Here is a 24,609-nt window from a genome sequence, read left to right on the forward strand (position 1 = left end):
TGAGGAGTAGATGGAGTTAGTAGATGTGAGTTAAAGGGAGAGTAAGAAAGATGGGAGATGCAGACACTTACAGCCGTATTCAGGAGCAAAATAGTGCTGGTTCGTTTCATCATCCCGATGATGCTGCACATTTCCGTAGATCGCCTCGGGGAAAACTAGGAATGGGACAAACAAACCAGAGTAAAAAAGAAAATAAGTCTCCATCTCGTTCACACTCTCGAAAACAGATTATATTCACAACTGCTCTTCAACAGTTTAATAGGTTATCTAAAAGACAGAGTTTTTTTTTTTACCAAGTGAAGGGTAGTCTTGAGAACCTAAACCACAACAGAACTTAGTTCCTAAATTAGTAGTGGATTGTAGACTAGAAGGGGGAAAAAACAACAGTGACAAATAGGATTCTTACCATTGACAAACAGCCTATGCCACACTGTAAACAAAACAGAAAGACAGAGAATTCAAACAAATGGTCATACCCCAAGAGAAAAACTGAGGAAAAGTTCTGTATTTATTCAATTACATAGAGTACCAGTCAAAAGTTTGGACACACCTACTCATTCAAGGGTTTTTCTTAATTTTTTACTATTTTCTACAAGGTAGAATAATAGCAACGACATCAAAACTATTAAATAATCTAGTAACCAAAAAATAATAAAAAAAAGTTTTAAACAAATCAAATTATATTTTTATGAGATTCTTCAAAGTAGCCAGCCACCCTTGATGACAGCTTTGCACACTCTTGGCATTCTCTAAACCAGCTTCATGAGGTAGTCACCTGGAATGCATTTCAATTAGTTAGTTTGTGGAATATCTTTCCTTCTTAATGCATTTGAGCCAATCAGTTGTGTTGTGACATGGTAGTGGTGGTATACAAAAGATAGCCCAATTTGGTAAAAAACCAAGTCCATATTATGGCAAGAACAGCTCAAATAAGCAGAGAAACGGCAGTCCATCAATACTTTACTTAAGAACTCCTCTTGCCGCTCAGATCCCTTTAGCGGGATCATTTTCGTCTACATCCGGTGAATTGCAGAGCCCTAAATTCAATTTAAATTACTAAAAATATTACATTCTTCATGAAATCACAAGTGCAATACACCAAAACACAGCTTTACTTGTTGTTAATCCAGCCGGTGTGTCAGATTTCAAAAAGGCTTTACGGTGAAAGCAAACCATGCGATTATGTGAGGACAGCTCTCAGCAAAGTAGATTTGTCACGAAAGTCAGAAAAGCAATAAAATAAGAAAGAATCACTTACCTTTGATGATCTTCATATGTTTGCACTCACAAGACTCCCAGTTACACAATAAATGTTCGTTTTGTTCGATAAAGATTCTCTTTATATTCAAAAACCTCCATTTGGTTGGCGCGTTTTGTTCAGTAATCCACAGGCTCATGCGGTCACGACGGGCAGACGAAAATTCCAAATAGTATCCGTAAAGTTCGTAGAAACATGTCAAACGTTTTTTGTAATCAATCCTCAGGTTGTTTTTACAATAAATAATCGATAATATTTCAACTGGACGGTAGCCTTTTCAATAGAAGAGAGAAAGAAAAGGTCTCGCTCCCGGCGTGCGCGCATGCACAAATCTGAGGACATCTGGCTATCCACTGACGAGATGTGATCATTCTCACTCATTTTTCAGAATAAAAGCCTGAAACTATGTCTAAAGACTGTTCACACCTTGTGGAAGCCACGGGGAAAGGAATCTGGTTGATATCCCTTTAAATGGAGGATAGGCTTGCAATGGAAAAGAGTAGTTTCAGAAAAACAGCACTTCCTGGATGGATTTTCCTCAGGTTTTCGCCTGCCATATCAGTTCTGTTATACTCACAGACAATATTTTGACCGTTTTAGAAACTTTAGAGTGTTTTCTATCCTAATCTGCCAATTATATGCATATTCTAGCTTCTGGGCCTGAGAAATAGGCAGTTTACTTTGGGCACGTTTTTCATCCAAACATCAAAATACTGCCCCCTAGCCTGAACTTTGAACGTTTCTTCAAGTGCAGTCGCAAAAATCAACAAGCACCCTGATGAAACTGGCATCTCATGAGGACTGACCACAGGAAAGTAAGACCCAGAGTTACCTCTGCTGCAGAGGATAAGATCATTAAAGTTGCCAGCTTCAGAAATTGCAGCCCAAATAAATGCTTCAGAGTTCAAGTAACAGACACATTACAACATCAACTGTTTAGAGGAGACTGATCAAATTGCTGCAAAGAAACCACTACCAAAAGGACACCAAGAAGAAGAGACTTGTTTGGGCCAAGAAACATGAGCAATGGACAGACTGGTGGAAATCTGTCCTTTGGTCTGATGAGCCAAAGGGTGGCTACTTTGAAGAATCGAAAATATATTTTGATTTGTTGAACACTTTTTTTTTTGGATACTACATGATTTCATATGTGTTATTTCATAGTTTTGATGTCTTCACTATTATTCTACAATGTAGAAAATAGTAAAAAGAAAAAGAAAAACCCTTGAATGAGTTGGTATTCAAACTTTTGACTGGTACTGTAATCCCCATTCAACTTAATAGAATGTGATATCACTGTAGGTCTGTTAGAGGGGTACATTAGGAACAGCCGTCTCTTATTGTTCGTTGTTTTTTTTTGGTGATTAGATAAACACCTACGTTGTAATCTTTTCCCTGCACGTGTTCACTTGTACACTACCTCTGATGCTTTTAAAAGTATAGCATTTCCTGTGCTTTTAAATCCAACTAGCGTCAGGGAAAACGGTGGAGTACTGGGACTCTCCCCCCCCTCCTTGCCCTGTAGACCACATACCCGAGCCGATCTTGATGAGTCCGTTGTGCTGGATAAAGATGGTGTCACACGTCAAGTTGCCATGGACTATGGGCGGGTGGCAGGAATGCAGATAACTGCGGATATAAATTCACATTCATATTTTTTTTTAAATCAAACTTTTTGCGTGAGTGTGATTTCTGTCCTGTGTTAAAATCAAATGTCAGTAATATATTATGTCTTGTCATGTGCTGTGTATAATCTACTTCGTAAATCTTCTACAGGAGAAGCAATTTCACATCGTTCAGCTAGATGTTGAAGTTGCTCATTTATAGTAGTTAAATATAATACAATTTAAGAGACACATGTAAACATGGCAGCCAGATTCTCCCCTAAACCTGCTGGGATACTGCTTTGTGGAGCCGCCATCTTCTTTTTTCCTCTTGTGACCATGTGGTGTAAAGTACCAAAGTAAAAATACTTTAAAGTACTTAAGAAGTTTCAGGTATCTGCACTTTACTTTTTTTATATTTTTGACTACTTTTAATTTACTACATTACTGAGGAAAATAATGTACTTTTTACTCCATACAATTTCCCTTTGAATGCTTAGCTGGACAGGAAAATGGTCTAATTCACACACTTAAAGAGAAAATCCCTGGTCATCCCTACTTCATCTGATCTGGTGGACTCACTAAACAAATATTTTGTTTGAAAATTATGTACGAGTGTTGGAGTGTGCCCCTGGCTAACAGTAAAAAAAAAAAAAGAAGTAAAACAAGAAAATCGTGCCATCTGGTTTGCTTAATAAGGAATTTTAAATTATTTACACTTTTACTTTTGATACTTAGGTATACTTAAAACCAAACACTTTTGAGTCATTTTCTATTAAGGTGTCTTTACTTTTACTCAAGTATGACAAATGGGTACTTTTTCCACCACTGTCCTTTAGATAGATCACTGAATAAATAGAGTTCACACAAAATATACACAAAATATATAAATAGAGTTCACACAAAACCAATGTTCTATCACCGTCATCAGAATTGTAGTTGAACTTTTGGTTGAAAACTCAAAAAAAAAAAAGAACGAGGTCAACATAATTTTAACTATATTTGAACCACAATTTGACTACAAGATTTCAAGAGTTGGTTTATTTCAAGTAAAGTTCACATTTGTTGAAAATCAACCAAAAAAGGGACCGATTTTGTGTTTCACATTTGCCCAGTGGTGGTGGTGGTGGTGGGGGGGGGGGGACATAATTTGGGTGAGTTGAGTGACAGGTTGAATGGGAGTTTCTTACCTCAGAGCTGACAGAATCTGAGTGCACCATCGCTTCCATGCCTAGCAAGCAGAGAAACACAGTTTTACTGAATGACTTAAATAGATACAAAAACAATGGCCTCGTTCCAGGCCGTCTACGTTGCAGTCATGCAACAAAATCTCACACCGTCTGGATAAGTGTTTAACCTACTGGTGCAATCTGATGCCCTGCTGCAGAGCATTTGAATCGGTTAGGATGTGCAGCTCGACTGCTTTGCGGGTGGTCTGGAATGCGTCCAGAGACAAATACAGGATAAGTGACTACGAGAAACGTTCTAAATCCTATTTGTTGTGGTAGTTTTAAAGCCAAACACTAGATGGCGCTATTCCCAGTTGAGGTTTGATGATGGAGGAGGAAGACGAGTGGGAATGGACCATAGAGATGATAGATCTGACAACATGGGTAACGCCATTCAGGCTACCCATAGGAATTATGGGTAACGCCATTCAGGCTACCCATAGGAATTACCCACCCACTTGACTACTTTAAAATGGTGGAAGCCCTCAGCCTTTTGGTCATTAGAGGCCTGTATCATTCTCTATGGAATGGACTCACCTTGACATTCATGGTCTTGTGGTTTTTCTTTGTTTTCTTTAAGAACTGCTTGAGACTGCCCGATGACATGTACTCTGTGATGAAGATCACCTGAGTTCGGAGATAAACATGGAGATATAATGAGTGGAGGGGGGGGGGCATCAGTGTTCTTGGAAAACCTGTTTATCCAAAAAGTGTAGAATTATATATCCATATACTATAGTCATTGAAATTCACACGCTGTTTTGAATTGACTTTTTTTTTTTTTAAAGGAGGGGAATTACTTCTCCAGGACGCTGACGGTTTGTTCCTGTGTACAGTATGTACTGGTGAGTGTGAGTGAGAGTGAGAGTGAGAGTGTGAGTGTGAGAGAGAGAGAGAGAGAGAGAGAGAGAGAGACCAAGGTCATGCGTGCTCATGTCCCTCACCCTCGCCCGACTCTCCCTGGTGTCCAGCCAGTATTTATGGAACTTGACAATGTTGGGGTGATCTACATGCATCAGGCTCTCAAACATCTCCCTCATTCGATCCTGCAAAACAAACAACCATGAAGACCCACACTTCTGAAATGTTGTATTATCTTTAAACTAGGCGAGTCAGTTAAATAACAAATTCTTATTTACAATGACGGCCTTGGAACATTGGGTTAACTGCCTTGTTCAGAACAACAGACTTTTACCTTGTCAGCTCGGGGATTTGATCTCACAACCTTTCGGTTACTGGCCCAACGCTCTAACCACTAGGCTACCTGCCCGCCCGCCCGCCCCATGACCTCTCAAAGCCGGTTATCCATATAACTCTTTGACAGACACACACACGACAAAAATATATACCGTTCTAGTCCTGCCGGGTCCAATTATTATTAGGATTATCAGGATTATCAGGACAGGATTATCAAAAAGATACCTCGTGAGATTTGAAGACCTTCTTATCGGAGAACTGCACTTCGTTCCACACCACCTCCACCCCCTCCTCTGTGTCCATGGCCAGTGAGGCAGTCTCGATGCCCGGAACATTCCCCTGACTCACCTACAAAAACAGAGGAAAGCGTAGGTCCAAAGCATTAGTCAGCCCTCTTCGAAACTGTTAAAATGCTTCCCTCTGTGGCCTGGCTGCTCTAGGGGTAAAGCCAGTCTCCAGTACAAGTCTACAGTGTCGGCATAGGTTAGAATCTGGCCTACTGTCATATGACACATCTCCATCTTTCCCCATTGTCATCCTCCATCTGTTCAACAAAAGTCAAAAATATAAATTTATAATGCTTCCCTCCTTCTTCCCCTTCTTGAGGCAATCACTGAAACAAAACAATTGAATAGGTGAAAGCAAGGCTACCACCTCTTAGTTTTCACCAATCCAGACATGTCAGATCAGTGATTACTTCAAAGAAAATGAGGATTTGTTCAAAGTATTCAAAATGAACCCTGGTTTCGCGCTGCATGTTATAGTGTTTCATTTTACAGGTACAGAAGCAAAGCTTCCACCGACCATAAGTAATCATTGACTGACCAGCTGTAATGAAAGCTCTGTCATGGAATGAGCAGGTGTTCCTAACGTTTTGTACACAGTGTATGACTCAAGTATCCCCAAAATATTTCTGGTAGTTGAGCAACAACCATCTACCTGACAGGGAGGACAGTATAAGAACATAAGTTAGGGGAAAAAAAACAAATTGACATTAGTTCTATTTGCATAAATGAGTCTAAATTGAATAAGTCAATGCTCTTCTGACTCACACTGTAAGGGATCAAAAGGAAATGATCTCGTTCCAAACAGACTGCACGCTATCCTGTCTGGAGAGCAAAACGGGTCACACAAGGAAGATGGTCGCTAGGGAAAGTCTACACACCCCTTGCACTGTCTTAACATTTTCTGTCTTAAAATGTAGTCTAAACAAGGGAATAAATTTGCATGTTCTAATGATCTACAACAACCTACTCCACATTTACAAAGTGAAAGATAAGATAACATTTTCCAAATTACAATCATTTAACAAAAAACAAAAAAAAAGTGCTGGTCCCGTGTTTCATGAGCTGAAATAAAAGATCCCAGAAATGTCCCATATGCACAAATGGCTTATTTCTCGAAAATGCTGTGTACAAAAGTGAGCATTTCTCCTTTACCAAGATAATCCATCCACCTGACAGGTGTTGCATATCAAGAAGCTGATCATCATTAGAAATCAATTTTTATTGGTCACATACACATGTTTAGCAGATGTTATTGCGGGTGTAGCGAAATGCTTGCGTTTCTAGCTCCAACAGTTCAGTAATATCTAACAATACACACAAATCTAAAGTAAAGGAATTAAGAATATATAAATATTTGGATGAGCAATGAATAGAATACAGTATATACACATGAGATGAGTAATGTAAAATATGTCTCTCCCTTGGAGAGCGGTGTAGTTGGCGTACCAGCCGGTGATACATCCCGACAGGATGCTCTCAATTGTGCATCTGTAAAAGTTTGTCAGGGTTTAGGTGCCAAGACAAATTTCTTCAGCCTCCAAAGGTTGAAGAGGTGCTGTTGCGCCTACACCACATGGTCTGTGTGGGTGGACCATTTCAGTTTGTCAGTGATGTGTACCGAGGAACTTGAAGCTTTCCACCTTGTCCACTGCGGTCCCGTCGATGTGGATAGGGGGGGGGGGGGGGGGGGTGCTCCCTCTGCTGTTTCCTGAAGTCCACGATCAGCTCCTTTGTTTTGTTGATGTTGAGTGAGGTTATTTTCCTGGCACCACACTCCCAGGGCCCTCATCTCCTCCCTGTAGTCTCGTCATTGTTGGTAATCAGGCCTACTGTGTGTCGTCTGCAAACTTGATGCTTTAGTTGGAGGCGTGCGTGGCCACGCAGTCATGGGTAAACAGGGAGTACAGGAGGAGGCTGAGCATGCACCCTTGTGGGTCCCCTGTGTTGAGGATCAGCGGAGTGGAGGTGATGTTTCCTACCTTCCCCACCTTGGGGTGGCCCTTCAGGAACTCCAGGACCCAGTTGCACGGGGCGGGGTTCAGACCCAGGGTTCCGAGCTTAACGATGAGCTTGGAGGGTACTATGGTGTTGAATCCTGAGCTATAGTCAATGAACAGCATTCTTATAGGTTTTCCTCTTGCCCAGATGTGATAGGGCAGTGCGATTGCATTGTCTGTAGATCTATTGGAGTGGTAAGCAAGTTGAAGTGGGTCTAGGGTGTCAGGTAAGGTAGAGGTGATATGATCCTTGACTAGTCTCTCAAAGCACTTCGTGATGACAGAAGTGAGTGCTACGGGGCGATAGTCATTTAGTTCAGCTACCTTTGCTTTCTTGGGTACAGGAACAGTGGTGGACATCTTGAAGCATGTGGGGACAGCAGACTGGGATAGGGAGAGATTGAATGTGTCCGTAAACACTCCAGCCAGCTGGTCTGCGCATTCTCTGAGGACGCGGCTTCCCCAGCGAGGGTTAACGCAATTAAACGTCTTACATCGGCCACGGAGGAGAGCCCACAGTCCTTGGTAGCTGGCCGCGTCAGTGGCACTGTTATACTCAAAGCGGGCGAAAAAGGTGTTTAGCTTCTCCGGATACAAGACGTCGCTATCCGCGACGTGGCTGGTTTTCCCTTTGTAGTCCGTGATTGTCTGTAGACCCTGCCACATACGTGGCTGAGTCGTTGGATTGCGACTCCACTTTGTCTCTGTACTGACGTTTTGCCTGTTTGATTGCTTACGGAGGGAATAACTACACTGTTTGTATTCGGCCATATTTCCAGTCACCTTGCCATGGTGAAATGCGGTGGTTTATGCTTTTAGTTTTGCGCAAATGCTGCCATCTATCCACGGTTTCTGGTTTGGGTAGGTTTTAAAGTCAGTGGGTACAACATCTTCTATACATTTCCTGATAAACTCAGTCACCGCATCTGTGTACTCATCAATGTTATTCTCAGAGGCTTACCCGGAACATATCGCAGTCCGCATGATCAAAACAATCTTGAAGCATGGATTCTGATTGGTCAGACCAGCGTTTGAATAGTCCGTAGCACAGGTACTTCCTGTATGAGTTTCTGCCTATAGGAAGGGAGGAGCAAAATGGAGTTGTGATAAGACTTACCGAAGGGAGGGCCTTGTAGGCATTTCAAAAAGTTGAGTAGCTGTTGTCCAATGTTCTCAGAGCGAGTACTACAGTCAATGTGTTGAGGAAACCGCTACTGAAGTACTATCATTTTAGCTTTGTTAAAATCCCCTTCTACAATAAATGTGGCCTCAGGATATGTGGTTTCCAGTTCAGTGTACTCTTTGAGGGCCGAAGTGGTATCGGCTTGATGGTGAATATACACGGCTGTGACTATAACCGAAGGTAATACGGTCGGCATTTGATTGTGAGGTATTTTAGGTCAGGTGAACAAAATAACTTGAGTTTCTGTATGTTATCACAATCACACCATGAGTAGTTAATCATGACATACACCACAGCCCTTCTACCCGTAGAGATCTTTATTCCCATCTGCGTGATGAACTGAGAACCCAACGGGTTGTACTGTCTCAGACAGTATATCTCGAGAGCCATGTTTCCGTGAAACAGAGTACATTACAATCCCTGATGTCTCTCTGGAAGGAGATCCTCACCCTGAGCTCGTCAACTTTATTATCCAAAGACTGAACATTAGCGAGTAACATACTCGGAAGCGGTGGGTGATGTGCGCGCCTCCTGAGTCGGACTAGAAGTCCACTCCAAATACCTCTTCCCAGCCGGCTGTGTTTTGGATCAGCCTCTGGAATCAATTGCCCTGGGGGGTACGAACAAAGGATCCAATTCAGAAAAGTCGCAATCCTGGTCGTACTGCTGGTGAGTTACCGCCGCTCTGATATCCAAGAGTTCTTTCCAGCTGTATGTAATATGTAATAACACCCAAAATAATTCTGGGCTAATAATGTAAGAAATAACACAGAAAAAAAACGAAATACTGGGGAGCAGCAACATGTGAAGACGCAAACAATTTACTATTAATACTTGACCAACACCTCCCCCACCGTGTTACTTTTGTAACATTTAACCTCTACCAAGCACCTACCCCGGGTCCGGGAGCACCCCCCCCACACTGATTAGCATCGCTAGCATAGCGTCACAATTAAATAGTAGCATCTAAATATCATTAAATCACAAGTCCAAGACACCTAATGAAAGATACAGATCCTGTGAATAAAGCCACCGTTTCAGATTTTTATAATGTTTTACAGGGAAGACACAATATGTAAATCTATTAGCTAAACACGTTAGCAAAAGACACAATTTTTTTACTCCAACAGTTTTTTCCTGCGTCAGTAGCTATCACTAATTCGACTAAATAAAAATATATATAGCCACTAACCAAGAAACAACTTCATAAGATGACAGTCTGATAACATATTTATGGTATAGCATAGTTTTTTTTGACTAATCTGGCTTTTTCCCTTTTTTTGTCTTTTTCATTAAAAAAATGTACCCCCTTTTCTGACCAATTTTTGTGGTATCCAGTTGTTAGTAATTACTATCTTGTCTCATCGCTACAACTCCCGTACGGGCTCGGGAGAGACGAAGGTCGAAAGCCATGCGTCCTCCGAAACACAACCCAACCAAGCCGCACAGCTTCTTAACACAGCGCGCCTCCAACCCGGAAGCCAGCCGCACCAATGTGTCGGAGGAAACACCGTGCACCTGGCTACCTTGGTTAGCGCGCACTGCGCCCGGCCCGCCACAGGAGTCGCTGGTGCGTGATGAGACAAGGATATCCCTACCGGTCAAACCATCCTTAACCCGGACGACGCTAGGCCAATTGTGCGTCGCCCCACGGACCTCCCGGTCGCGGCCGGCTGCGACAGAGCCTGGGCGCGAACCCAGAGTCTCTGGTGGCACAGATAGCGCTGCGATGCAGTGCCCTAGACCACTGCGCCACCCGGGAGGCCTTTTTTTTGTCTTTTAATCGTAAAATGTCGAGACAACAACGGCCAAGAAGTGGTAATGACGGCTATCATTAAATCTGAACAGACTGTGCTGGCTAAGGTGGAGTCACTATCCACTGACCTATCTGCCCAAATAGCTATTCTCGCCACCGAAGTATACATAAAGATTGACTCCGTTAACGAAGACTTGACGAGACGTGACACCCGTCTGAATAGCCTGGAATATGGTGCAAATATTTACAAAATGGTTACACTGGAAGAGCAACTCACCCGGCTATCATCAGATGTCATCAAACTCACTTCCAAGGTTGAGGACCTCGAGAACAGACAGAGCCGGGGGAACTGTCGCATTTTCGGCGTGAGAGAGGGACTCGAGACCGTAGGCGGAATGCGGCCTACCCTGTCCATAGCTAAACTGCTACAGGAAATTCTAGGCCTCGATTACGCCCCGCACCCTTGACAGGGAGTACAGAAGCATACAGTCCGTACCGAAGAATGGGGAGCCGCCCAGACCCATAGTAGTTAAAGTCCACTACTGCCAGGAGGAGGATGTCGTCCCTAAGGCAACATCACCCACAATGGCCAGAATATTCGCATTTACCCGGACTACACGGCGGTAGTCATGAAGAAGAGGTTCAGTTTAACATGGTAGCATTTTGCTCTAGTCTAGGAGAGGTAGATGCAACCTTCCAACAGGGGGAAGAACAGCACAGGGGTCCAAGGTTTTCTGGCTATTTTGTTGTTTTTAGCTGTTTTTTTTATTTTCTTTATATTTTATTACTCTGACCTTTCAGCACACTGGCCATGAGATCGTGCTAACATTCATTTCTGATTACTATGACTATGCCTAATTCACATACTCTAGGCTCCACATGCTTTAGCAGCTGGAACGTAAAAGGGATTAACCAGGTGGTCAAGCGTAGCAGAGTGTATGCTCATATTAAGTCCTTAAGTCCGTTCATTGTTTTTCTCCAAGAGACCCATCTCCAGTCTAGCGACCATGACAAACTAAAGAGAGGATGGTTAGACCAAATACTTTACTCCAACTTTGATGCTAAGGCTAGAAGGGGCAGCCATCCTTATCAGAAAAGGCACCCCATTTGTCTCCTCCAAAGTTATTTCAGACACCAATGGAAGATATATTATAGTGATGGGTAAATGGTTTAGCACACAGGTTATTCAAGGCTAACCTCTATGGTCCTAATTGGGATGACGCTCAATTTCTCTGACCTCATCACAACACTTTCCGACCTTAACGCTCATCATTTGACATTGGGTGGAGATTTCAAACTGTGTATTGCATCCAAGTCTAGACAGATCCAGACCGAAGCCCAACAATATAATTTCTAAAATCATTGTGTCACAATGCGCGTGGTGACTTGACCCACTACTACTATCCTGTAGCGCCTTTAAAAAAATACATATCAATTCACATTGATGTCTTTTTACAGATCAACTGCACCCCTGACGTGTCTCACTCTACTGTGTGGGAGTCGTTAAAAGCCTATCTAAGGGGACAAATTATTTCATACATGACAAACAGCGCACCAAACACTTATCGGAGCTATCGCAACTCATTCTAGATGTGTACAACAGATATGCCTGTTATCAGACTCCTGAACTCGACAAAGACATACTACTACACCAATCTGGAATTTGACAATCTTTCCAAACAAACGGAGCAGCTTCTGTTTAAGTCGAGGTAGAAATTCTATGAACATCTCACCAGCTTCGACAATCCGCTGCTGAGCAGCACCATACCTGAAATCTGTGTTGCAGCTGACTTCAACTTCTACTAATCCCAAAGAAATCAATCAATTTAAGCAATTCTACTCTGTTCTTTACTCGTCAGAGGCTCTTCCTGACACATCTCGTATGCATGCATTTCTAGACATCCCCGGTCCCAATTCATATGAACAAACCAACATGGATGCCTCAATGAGTGAAGATGAAGCTACTGTGGAAATCCAGTCCATGCAGTGGTAAAGCTCCTGGGTCTGATGGCTTCCCTATTGCATTTTATAAAGCATTCTCCTCTAAATTATCCCTTATACTCAGCTCAATGTCCAATGAAATCCTTTCTAGTCAGAAACTGCCACAGACCCTTACCCAGGCGACTATTTTGGTTTTGCTTAAAAAAGGACAAGAATCCCCTAGACTGTGACTCATACCAACCTATAAGCCTTTTGTGCTGCGATTATAAAATTCTCACTAAGGTCCTCACGTGCCGTTTAGAGACAGTGATGCCTAATATAATTAACTCTGACCAAATCAGATTTCTCAGGTCGGTAATCTTTCTATAATATGCGCCGTCTATTTAATGTTCTTTATTCTGCCCACTCAACTCTACAGCCAGAGGACGTCATCTCTCTTGATGCCGAAAAGGCTTTCGACCGGGTTGAGTGGGAATATCTATTTACAGTACTAGAGAGATGATTTGGGTTTGGCCCGTCATTCCTTTCCTGGATTAAGATTTTGTACTCGTCCCCAGTGGCTTCTGTTCACGCCAACAATGTTACCTCCAGCTACTTCATTCTCCACAGGGGGGGCCAGGCAGGGTTGCTGTCTATCCCCTTTCCTATTTGATATGGCCTCTTCTCCTGTGGGCGGAGAAGAGGATTAAGGGAATATTAAGGGGCAACATAACATAATTATATGCACACAATCTTCTTTTATACATCTCTAACCCTATGGAGTCTATACCCCTATCTCTTGGACATGCCAAAAGGTTTTGGGACATTCTCTGGTTATAAGTTAAACCTAACAAAAAGTGTGCTCCTCCCCATTAATCAGTTAGCAGAAGAAATTGGGTATGCCAATTTCCCATTTAAGGTGGAGCATCAGGTCTTTACTTATTTGGGGATAAAGGTCACACGCTCATTTAAGGCTCTGTTTAAACAACTACAAATGTTCGATGTTCAAACAACTGGACAGCTATATTTACAACTTCATTTGGAATAAGTCAAATCCACAAATGAGAAAGGTATATCTAGAGAGACCTAAGCCTGCAGCCGGGCTGGGCCTTCCCAATTTCTTTTTACACTACTACAGGTCAGCAAATATATCTATGTCTATAAAAATATATCTATAATGTGTTTAGTTTTGGAGAATTTGGCAGTACGTCCAACCAGCTTCAAGTGACGACCACGTGTATGGCGTCGTGTGGGCGAGCAGTTTGCAGATGTCAACGTTGTGAACAGAGTTCCCCATGGTGGCTGTGGCATTCTGGTATGGGCAGGCATAAGCTACAGACAACAAACACGATTGCATTTTAAAAATCAATGGCAATTTGAATGCACAGAGATACCGTGATGAGAGCCTGACGCCCATTGTGAGGCATCATGTTATGGGTATGCTCGTCATCAGCAGGGACTGGGGAGTTTGTTGTGATTAAAATAAATATGAAAAAGAGCAAAGCCCTGGTAAAAAAGTTAAAGAAAACAAATCTGTCTTTTCAAAACCTAACTCTGGAATAGCTTTATTTTTCAGCGAGACAATTACACACATTTTCATGATTAAGACACCAGAACGGCTTTCCAAGAGGCGTTGAGTGTTGCTGAGTGGTCAAGTCTGAATCCTGACTTAACATTTGCTTGAATATCCGAGACACGGTTTGAATAAAATGATGTTCATCAATGATTCCCAACCAAGTGTACTGATCTTGAGCAATTGAGAAAAACGATGGCCATATTTTGCCCTAAGGGGTGTGAAGACTTAGTCAAGAAATCATTTTTATTAAATGGAAGGGGTTGTGTAGTTCTGTAGAAAAACAAAAACAAATTTGATCCTTTTTCTAGATTACATTCGAAGACCGCAACATGTGAATAATGTGTAAGGGGTGTGTAGATTTTCACTAGGCACTTTACACACTAGAACTACCTTTATTACTGGCATTATTAACCATTCACTGTATGCACGTCGCAAAATCCTGTGATTGGATGTGAAGTAGAAAGCAACAGTATCCTATTTATGGGAGATGGTAAAATGTGAGAAAGGCACATTGTTTTGAATAGCCTAATTACATTTCAGGCCATACAAGGTCACCTTTAAAAATCACTTAAAAAGTAGCCACCCCACCACTGCTTTGGGAAAGAGTTGAGGGATGGGGTTGGACTAACCGCTCAAATTCATAGACAGAGTTCCATGACATGCTTATTATTTTGAGTTCTGATACCACAGTTTTAACTAATTAACTAATTAAGGCATTTATTGTCACGTTCGTTGCTGGACGAAGACCAAGGTGCAGCGTGGTAAGCGTACATTTTCCTTTTTATTTCAAAATGGTCACCAACAAAACACGAAAAACAACCGTGAAGCTTACAGGGCATTAGTGCCACAAACAAAGTTAACTACCCACCCTGAAAGGAGGGAAAAAGGGCTACCTAAGTATGGTTCCCAATCAGAGACAACGATAGACAGCTGTCCCTGATTGAGAACCATACCTGGCCAAAACATAGAAATAAAGAAACATAGAAAATAAAACATAGAATGCCCACCCTAAATCACACCCTGACCAAACCAAATAGACATAAAATGCTCTCTGAAGGTTAAAGTTTCACATTTTCTTTACGTGTCTTACAGTGAAATGCCTTTCTTGCAAACTCGAAAACCCCAAAATGCAGTAATCAATAACAATGTAATACTAAAAATAACAACAACAAAAAGATAGAACAAAAACACACAAGTTATATAAAAGAAGACAACTAAGCGTGTTATATACAGGGTCAGTCAGTTCCAGTACCATATTTACAATGTGAAAGGATACTGTAGTCATTAATAATCATGGCTAGAATCAGTACAAAAATGGATGAGCCAATCACAGATAAAGGACAGTGGCACCTCCGCTTCACAGATAAACCCCCATCCCATATTGAGGACACATAAGCAGTCTTCAGACTGTAAATACAGGTCCTCTTCATTAACGTCGTACAATAAATAAAAACATGGGGAAATTACAGCATCAAAACAGAAACCTTTAAAAAAAAGTTGGGTTCATACCATCAAAAAGGAGTGGGCCACCAACAAACAAAAAAAACGTCAACAATGGGGAGAATGCATTGCATGACAATTTCACAAGCAAATAGCACTTGATAACACAGTTGGACTGTCATTCGCATGCAGAACGGCATGTGGATTCCCTCGTACAAGTTGCAGTTCATGTCACAGCTCAAAAATATGGGACTCGGAAACTATCTGCAGTTAAGACGGGATAGTCTAGAAATGTTTTTTTTTTTTTTTTTTTAAACGCTGGTGTACATGTACTCCTTTTAAGTGGTCACTGTCAAATAAAACAATAGTATCCAGAATTGTAGCCAATCCAGCACAATAGTTAGATGTTCTCTCATTCATGAATTAGTACAGTGGCTTGTAGTCATGTCTTGCAAATGCGATGTAAACAGTTTGTTGGACCACTGCAGTCTTCAGTATGCATAACAGCAGGTTCTGATTACCATGCTTCCCCTAAAAGGTTGCAGGATGTATAATCTCTCACTCACACACACAACCCAAAAATGGCACCCTATTCCCTATATAGTGCACTACTTTCCACTAGAGCCCTATGGGCCCTGATCAAAAGTAGTGCACTATAAAGGGAATAGGGTGCCATTTGGGATTTATACATTATCACTCAGTGGGAGGGCTGTTGTTGAGAAGAAACCTCTATAAAAAAAAAAAAAAAACTTTACTGCGAGGTTTTTCACCAGCGAGCCCGTTAAAAAAGTTACTTATTCAAGGCCTGAGTCATCCACTTTATCAAAATGTTATAGGCTGTGGTTTAGACTGGAGCTGTACGAGGGTCTTATTTGTGACGTGCATTGTGCAAAATCTGCCTCAGACTCCTTGGCGTCTCAGTAGGCCAAATGGTGAAATATTGGTTTTCCAGCCCTTCACATACCCCACTGTGATCGACTGGAAATCGAACCAGTGTTGTCTGCAGGCCTCCAGACGGTATTAGCCCTCTGAGGTAAAGCCGAGAGCACAGAACTCAAGTTTGGAATAAGCCCTAAAGTTTTTTTATTTCACCTTTATTTAACCAGGTAGGCCAGTTGAGAACAAGTTCTCATTTACAACTGTGACCTGGCCAAGATAAAGCAAAGCAGTTCGACACATAACCAATCATGTAACTCTGTTGTATCAACAAAACAAAAAAGCTGTTGGTTATCAAAAGTACACCAACTAAAATAGACAATATTATAGCTACATATTTGAGGCAGAAGTATACATTAGGGGGCCACTGGTTATTGCATGCAATTCTAATAAGATTCATGCGGTTTCTCTCTTTACCACACAGAGGTTGGTAGGCACAACAAAGCAGGAGTTGAAACCAAAATTATTTTCCAATCGTTTTGTTCTGAACAGAACCATTATTTTCCCCCAGTTCCACTGTTCTGATAAGCAAAGTAAAGTTCTGAACCGGTTCAAACACAAGTGTTTATATAAACTCGGCAAAAAATCCCAGACGTGCTCAATGGGATTGAGATCCGGTCTCGTCGCTGGCCATGGCAGAACAGACATTCCTGTCTTGCAAGAAATGACGCACAGAACGAGCAGTATGGCTGGTGGCATTGTCATGCTGGAGGGTCATGTACGGATGAGCCTGCAGGAAGGGTACCACATGAGGGAGGAGGATGTCTTCCCTGTAACGCACAGCGTTGAGATTGCCTGCAATGACAACAAGCTCAGTCCAATGATGCTGTGACACACCGCCCCAAACCGCGACTCGTCAGTGAAGAGCATTTTTTGCCAGTCCTGTCTGGACCAGCGACGGTGGGTGTGTGCCCATAGGCGACGTTGTTGCCGGTGATGTCTAGTGAGGACCTGCCTTACTGTCACGTTCCTGACCTATTTTCTGTTAGTTTGTTATATGTGTTAGTTGGTCAGGACGTGAGTTTGGGTGGGCATTCTATGTTTTCTGTTTCTGTGTTGGTTTATTGGGTTGCCTGGTATGGCTCTTAATTAGAGGCAGGTGTTTGGCGTTCCTCTAATTAAGAGTCATATTTAGGTAGGCGTTGTCACAGTGTTCGTTGTGGGTGATTGTCTTCCGTGTCTGTGTCTGTACACCACGCAGGACTGTTTACGGTTTGTTCGGTTTGTGTAGCCTATGTTCCTATTCGTGCGTTTTTCTTGTTTTATGTAAGTACGTCGTCTAGGTCTGTCTACACCGTTTGTTGTTTTTGTTAGTTTAATCAAGTTCGTGTTTCGTTAATAAAATATGTCTTTTCACTACGCTGCGCCTTGGTTCCCTCAATACACTTACAACAGGTCTACAAGCCCTCAGTCCAGCCTCTCTCAGCCTAAGCACTGATGGAGGGATTGTGCATTCCTGGTGTAACTCGGGCAGTTGTTGCTGCCATCCTGTACCTGTCCCGCAGGTGTGATGTTCGGATATACCGATCCTGTGCAGGTGTTGTTACACGTGGTCTGCCACTCCGAGGATGATCAGCTGTCCATCCTGTCTCTCTGTAGCACTGTCTTCGGCGTCTCACAGTACAGACATTGCAATTTATTGCCCTGGCCACTTCTGCAGTCCTCATGCCTCCTTGCAGCATGCCTAAGGCACGTTCACGCAGATGAGCAGGGACCCTGGGCATCTTTCTTTTGGTGTTTTTCAGAGTCAGTAGAAAGGCCTCTTTAGTGTCCTAAGTTGTCATAACTGTGACCTTAATTGCCTACCGTCTAAGCTGTTAGTGTCTTGACGACCGTTCCACAGGTGCATGTTCATTAATTGTTTATGGTTCATTGAATAAGCATGGGAAACAGTGTTTAAACCCTTTACAAATGAAGATCTGGGAAGTTATTTGGATTTTTACAAATTATCTTTGAAAGACAGGGTCCTGAAAAAGGGACGTTTCTTTTTTGCTGAGTTTAGTTCTTTTTTTAAACCTTCGAAATATATACACACTTTTTACATTTAGTGCAACATTAAATTACTTCACCAATCAATCAGTGTGACTAGATCAGCTTGCTGGAGCAGGTCATCTATAGTTGTTTACATGCACTGGACAGACAAATGTAGGGCACGAGATACGACTGAAATTTGAGGGTGGGGAGAGAGCAAGAGAGGGTGGAGGAGGAGGCTTGGCTTGAAGTGCTGGGCATCTTATGACATGCATTATCTGAATAAGGTCCACAGTATTATCCCTACGGAGGAGCGGCTTCTATGGAGGAACTTTGAATGTCTTTGAACTTCAGAGAGTTGGCTTGACAAACGTTGGACTAGAGCTAGCTAGCTAACAAGTGTATATGTGCAGAGCAGCACCAGAATAAAAGCCAATCTTTAACTAGCGTTGGAAAAGTTAATCCATTATTCTCTCTTACTAATTTTGATTCTGAGAAACCCCCAATATTGCATTATTTTACACGACCCATTTACAAAATGTAATTCCTTTGTTGCAGTGTTACATTGATCCACTTTGGCTGAAAAGCTTATAGAATGTTAAAGTGCCCTTCAAAAAGTGGTTATTTCTTGCCCACTTTTTGGCCATAACCTTCATACTGGTTGAATCAGGCAGTAACATCAAGCTCACAAAGCATGCAAGTTCCTGTACAACATGATGTGACCCGCATGTCAACAAATAGCAATTTGCCACAGTAAGTCACTGGCTAATTATCTCAGGCAGGCTATCACAGTCACCACAATTCCTAGTGGTTCCCTTTGCCAAGGAATGCATTGTGCCAGAGAACTCAAGCAGTAAATTAAAACTGTTCAGCTCACTTTAACAGGATTTGGGTCAATTCCATTTCAAGTCTGTTACAGTAATTTGTTAATGAAACATTTGTTAACCAGGGAACACGTCATAACGCGGTCACTCTACCTGAGAGTTAAAGCGGTCCACCGGCCAGCCCCCCTCCTTTTGACACGTTATCAGACTGTCTGCAAGCATAAAGGCTTACTGCGGTGTAAAAATAAGACTACACTGAACAAAAACAAAACATGCAACAAAGAAGGATTTTACAGAGTTACAGTTCATATAAGGAAAATCTGTCAATAGAAATAAGTGGTAATTATTGGAGGCCGGTTGGACGGCCTCACACAATTCTTTGAAACATTACTGGAGGCTGCTTATGGTAGAGAAATTAACTATAGCAACAGCGCTGGTGACCTGACCGTGTGGCGCAAGGACAACAACCTCTCCCTCAACGTGATCAAGACAAAGGAGATGATTGTGGACTACAGGAAAAGGAGGACCGAGAACGCCCCCATTCTCATCGACAGGGCTGTAGTGGAGAAGGTTGAGAGCTTCAAGTTGCACGTCACCAACAAACTAACATGGTCCAAGCACAAGTTGTGAAAAGGGCACGACAAAACCTATTCCCCCATCAGGAGAATGAAAATAATTGGCATGGGTCCTTAGATCCTCAAAAGGTTTTACAGCTGCACCATCGAGACCATCCTGACGGGTTGCATCACTGCCTAGTATGGCAACTGCTCAGCCTCCGACCGCAAGGCACTACAGAGGGTCGTGTGTACAGCCCAGTACATCACCGGGGTCAAGCTTCCTGCCATCCAGGTCCTCTATACCAGGCGGTGTCAGAGGAAGGCCCTAAAAATTGTCAAAGACTCCAGCCACCCAAGTCATAGACTGTTCTCTCTGCTACTGCACAGCAAGCGGTACCAGCGCGCCAAGTCTAGGTCAAAGAGACCTAAAACAGCTTCTACCCCCAAGCCTGAAGACTCCTGAACATCTAATCAAATGGCTACCCAGACTATTTGCACCCCCCCACGCTGCTACTACTCTGTTATTACCTATGCATAGCCACTTTAATAACCCTACCTGCATGTACATAATTACCTCAACACCTTGTTATTTACTGCTGCTCTAATTATTTGGTGGATATTTTCTTAAAACTGCATTGTTGGTTAAGGGCTTGTAAGTTGTATTCGGCACGTGACAAATAAAGTTTGATTTGGTGGACATTAATGCAGTCAGCATGCCAACTACATGCTCCCTCACAACTTGAGACATCTGTGGCATTGTGTTGTGACAAAACTGCACATTTTAGAGTGGCCTTTTATTGTCCCCAGCACAATGTACAAGTTCATTAAGAACAAATTCTTATTTACAATAACGGCCTACAAAAAGGCCTTCTGCGGAGACGGGGGATAAATCTTGGCAAAAGAGAAATGCTCACTAACAAAGATGTAAACAAATGTGCACAACATTTTAGGGAAATAAAGCCATTTGTGCATATGGAACATTTCTGGGATCTTTTATTTAAACTCATGAAACATGGGACCAACACTTGACATGTTGCGTTTATATTTTTGTTCGGTATAATGACAAGTCACGTGAACGTTACAGTGGAAGCCACAATGTCATTCAAATTAATACAGGAATCCCTTGGTCATCTTGAGGGCTGTTTGCCTCGATATGGATACATTTTCAAACATTGTCCTCCACACTCTTCCGTCCCCTGATAGGCATTTACTCTCATTGTTGGCGTTGATTAGATTCATTTATTATAATTTTGTGTCTTTGGGGTCATGTCTTGAGGCAGCATCTGCGGAGGCTGTAGAGTAACTCAAACCTCAGACACATTTAACACATTGGGACGGTATGAAGACAGTGGCCTAGTTCCTGCAACATTGTAAAAATCTCATTTCCCTTCAATAAGCCTTGAGATAAAAAAAAAGAGGAGATACTCCCTGCCTCAACATCTGACTCCAGCTCATACGCTTCTCTTGATCCTGAAGCGCTCAGCTCATATGTAGAGTGCTGAGTTACTGTTGGCTTGTACAAAAACCCAACCTAGTGTTTGTGATTTACAGATCTCTCTTGTACCCAATATTTTCAAAGAAAGGATCATATAAAACATTTAATAATTGTGTACAGGCTACCAAAAAACATTGAGGTTTACAAAAATATATATAAAAAAAAACACTGTTCTATGCAAAGGCATTTCCGATAGCAACCATATAATATCATGTATTATTCCAAGTGGTGTAATATAGTAATATTGTCCACCTTAAAAAAGGATTTCTATATTCTACCTCATTGGAATAGCAGCTCTTGCAGCAGGACTCTTCAAAATGTCTCTTTTGACGATGTCCTTGAGAAGGCAGTGATTATTAAGTGCCATTCCGTCTAACTCAAAATATTACGGTAATTCTTGGCAAGTCACGGTGCACTGTTTTGTAGACACAGTGACATATCTCACAGGACCCATCACTATTGACTGTAAAGAATGTATTCGCCGTGTGGTTCCGGTGTGGTAGAAAAGATAATATTTACGTTCAACCTCAAAGATGGGCCACATTATTGATTGACCCGCCCGACCTTGGTGTCACGGCAGTTATCTGGAAAGCAACTGTACAGTACTACACTTATAGTTCACTATAAACCAGCCACAAACTGATGTGTTTGACACTTTTTTGGTTACTACATGATTCCATAGGTGTTATTTCATAGTTTTGATGTCTTCACTATTATTCTACAATGTAGAACATTTGTAAAAATAAAATAAAAACCCTGGAATGAGTAGGTGTGTCCAAACTTTTGACTGGTACTTTACACACCAAGCCATGAACATGAGTGACTGACAGGTTTTCAGTGTAAATTCCCATGGGTGCAAAGTAACACCACACACTCATGGTATACGTTTACAAGTAGTGGCTAGAGCGTATTCCGCCGACAAAGACCAGAGTTTAGAAACACAAGTAAAAACGCCCACGTCCGTTGCCTTTCCTAGAAACCTGGGGAGAAGAAAAACACAACAGGAACAAGGCCATCCATGTTGCAATACAGATGTCTTTCTGGATGTGCTTTTCGCTGGCAGTGAGCCGAGAGGGTTACAAAGGACAGAAACCCACGCCGGGCTTGCTTTTCTTTCCTAAAGGGAGCTATTCAGGTAAAAATAAGCTGGTTGTCCTCAAAAGATTGCGGGTTCCAGAAAAACCTAATAGGAATGTTATCTTGTTGATGTGGTTCCTGATACGATCTGATAATCTACACACACACAACATCTCAGGAACTCCTCAGGATATGCTCGTGACTAGAGTCATATCGTGCAGAGGCGAAGCAAAATCATGGAAATGTGCCTAATTGTCCGGGTGAAGAGCTCTCCCATATTAGGCCTCTCAAATTGCCCGCAAACTGCCATGAAGATCATGGGTGTGAGGCAGTAGCCTTCTTTACTGTTGAACAGACCATTATCAGAGATTATTTCAGACCTCTCCCATGTAATTCTCTCTGAGTATCAGCTCGTCCCTTCGGGCAGACCCTATCAGCTCGTCCCCTCGGGCAGACCCTATAGGGTCGCTACGTGTAAGCTGAACAGGTATAAGCATCCTGCACTGCCATGTCTATCAAATACCTAAAAAGCAAAACAAAATACCCGAGCTGTGTTACTGAGCAGTTGTGTAATATGCATGTGGTTGTACGATGTGTACAATATCTATGACATGGGTAACGTGCAATGGATTTAAAAAATATTTATTTTACGTTGAGTGTGTAATGTACAGTGTCTAGTTTATATACAGCAGTATTGTGTGTCTAAGACAGTTTTCGCCTCGGGACATTAAAGTTCTTCCTATCCTGCTGTACCACTTAATGGAGGGTTCAACCAATCTATATATATATGTGTTTGGGGGAAATTAATGTTACGTTGAGTTGTCTATATTAGGTCAGTTGTGACATAATCTACGATAATCCGTTATTAAAATTGACACACTCATGTTATATTGTAAATACAGTCATACTTACATTTTTAGTCATTTAGCAGATGCTCTTATTTATGCTGAGCGATTTACAGGAGAAATTAGAAATAAGTGCCATTGTCAAGGGCACAGATAGGTGGGAGAAAAAAAAAAAGCTATACTATTGTGTACATATCAGACCTCTTCTATTACTGGTTTTGTTATTTGACTTATTGTTTTTGACTATTGTACTGCAATGTTGAGGGAACTAGCACACAAGCATTTCACTGCACCTTTTATACCTGCTGTAAAACTGCGTACACAACATTTAAATGGTGTTATTATTTGATTAGATTAGCTAGCGTCGTGTCCTGAATTCCGATTAGTTAACATTTCCCTGATATTAGGATTATCGTGGGATGCTGCATCGACTGGCCTACATAGGACAACTCAAGGTACGGCTAAAAAAAAAAAAAAAATTTACTAACTCCGGTGTCAAACATCTAATAAAATTACCTGATGTTACTTTGTGATGACACAGATTTATCATAATCTTGGGCTATGGGTTGAATACCATGTTTTTTGTTGTTGTTGCTGTGACGTTTAAGCCATCAATTGAACCCTTGCAACAAAGAACCATACATGTATCTGTTAGGGACAATTTGAGTGATATGACATTTGTAGAGATATATATGAGTATACTCATCCAGTTATATCTATAAAACTAGAAAATGTCATATCATCACATTTTCTAAACACAGATTTAGGTTCTTAGTTTCAATTGCCAAACTTACTAACTACTACGGGTATAATTCATGCTTGTTTTAACACTGGCAAACAAGCAGGCCAGGAAGAAAAAAAAAGTTGGTAGCTTTATGACACTCTTTAGTTACTGAAAAATTATTTTACTAAAATTACATTTGGAGAGAGAAGAGAAAGATCAATGTAGAGTCCTGTCCTTGCCTATGAAGTTAAAAGAAGCCTGAAGACAAAGATTAAGTGGATTTGGTATTGGTATTGTTATACAGGCTGGTTAATGTATGGCTGTATACACTGTATAAAGCCATACACAAACCTCATTAGGCTGCTATAGATATTTTTGGCAATACTGCCCAATTTTGGGATGTTGACTGTAGTACAGTAAAAAACAAAAGGGAAAAAGGCCCAATTCAAGGAGGCTGCAAAGCGTCGGACTTCAAGATATTGTTGCGTAGCCAGACTATAACAGCAGTTTGACTGGTCATTCATCAAAAAGGTCCCCAATCAAATCCGTTACCGGGAGGAGAATGTCAACAAGTGGCTCCTTGAGTCATTACCTCTTCTTAAAGCCAATGCCATTGCAGTGGAGTAGAACCTCAACGAGTCTAACCTCAAGAGTTACAGAATGCCGGATCAACCCAACAGGTAATATTGAACAGGTACATTCAAAAATTGAGAAAAAATTACTTCTAGAGGCT

General features: G+C 41.7%; 1 protein-coding gene across 1 annotated transcript in view; it reads right to left on the reverse strand.

The window, feature by feature from the left end:
• Nucleotides 1-24,609, reverse strand: part of LOC129823666 (nuclear receptor-binding protein 2-like) — a 54,512-nt gene that overhangs the window by 23,868 nt on the left and 6,035 nt on the right. Inside the window, exons 2-8 of the mRNA XM_055882562.1 lie at nucleotides 5,514-5,636; nucleotides 5,036-5,137; nucleotides 4,629-4,718; nucleotides 4,053-4,093; nucleotides 2,793-2,887; nucleotides 407-430; nucleotides 72-155 (exon numbers count right to left, since the gene is read on the reverse strand). Coding sequence (XP_055738537.1) covers nucleotides 72-155; nucleotides 407-430; nucleotides 2,793-2,887; nucleotides 4,053-4,093; nucleotides 4,629-4,718; nucleotides 5,036-5,137; nucleotides 5,514-5,636 — 559 coding nt within the window. The remainder of the gene's footprint in view (nucleotides 1-71; nucleotides 156-406; nucleotides 431-2,792; nucleotides 2,888-4,052; nucleotides 4,094-4,628; nucleotides 4,719-5,035; nucleotides 5,138-5,513; nucleotides 5,637-24,609) is intronic.

The sequence above is a fragment of the Salvelinus fontinalis genome, chromosome 26 (genome assembly GCF_029448725.1).
Source record: "Salvelinus fontinalis isolate EN_2023a chromosome 26, ASM2944872v1, whole genome shotgun sequence".
Classification (NCBI taxonomy): Eukaryota; Metazoa; Chordata; class Actinopteri; order Salmoniformes; family Salmonidae; genus Salvelinus; species Salvelinus fontinalis.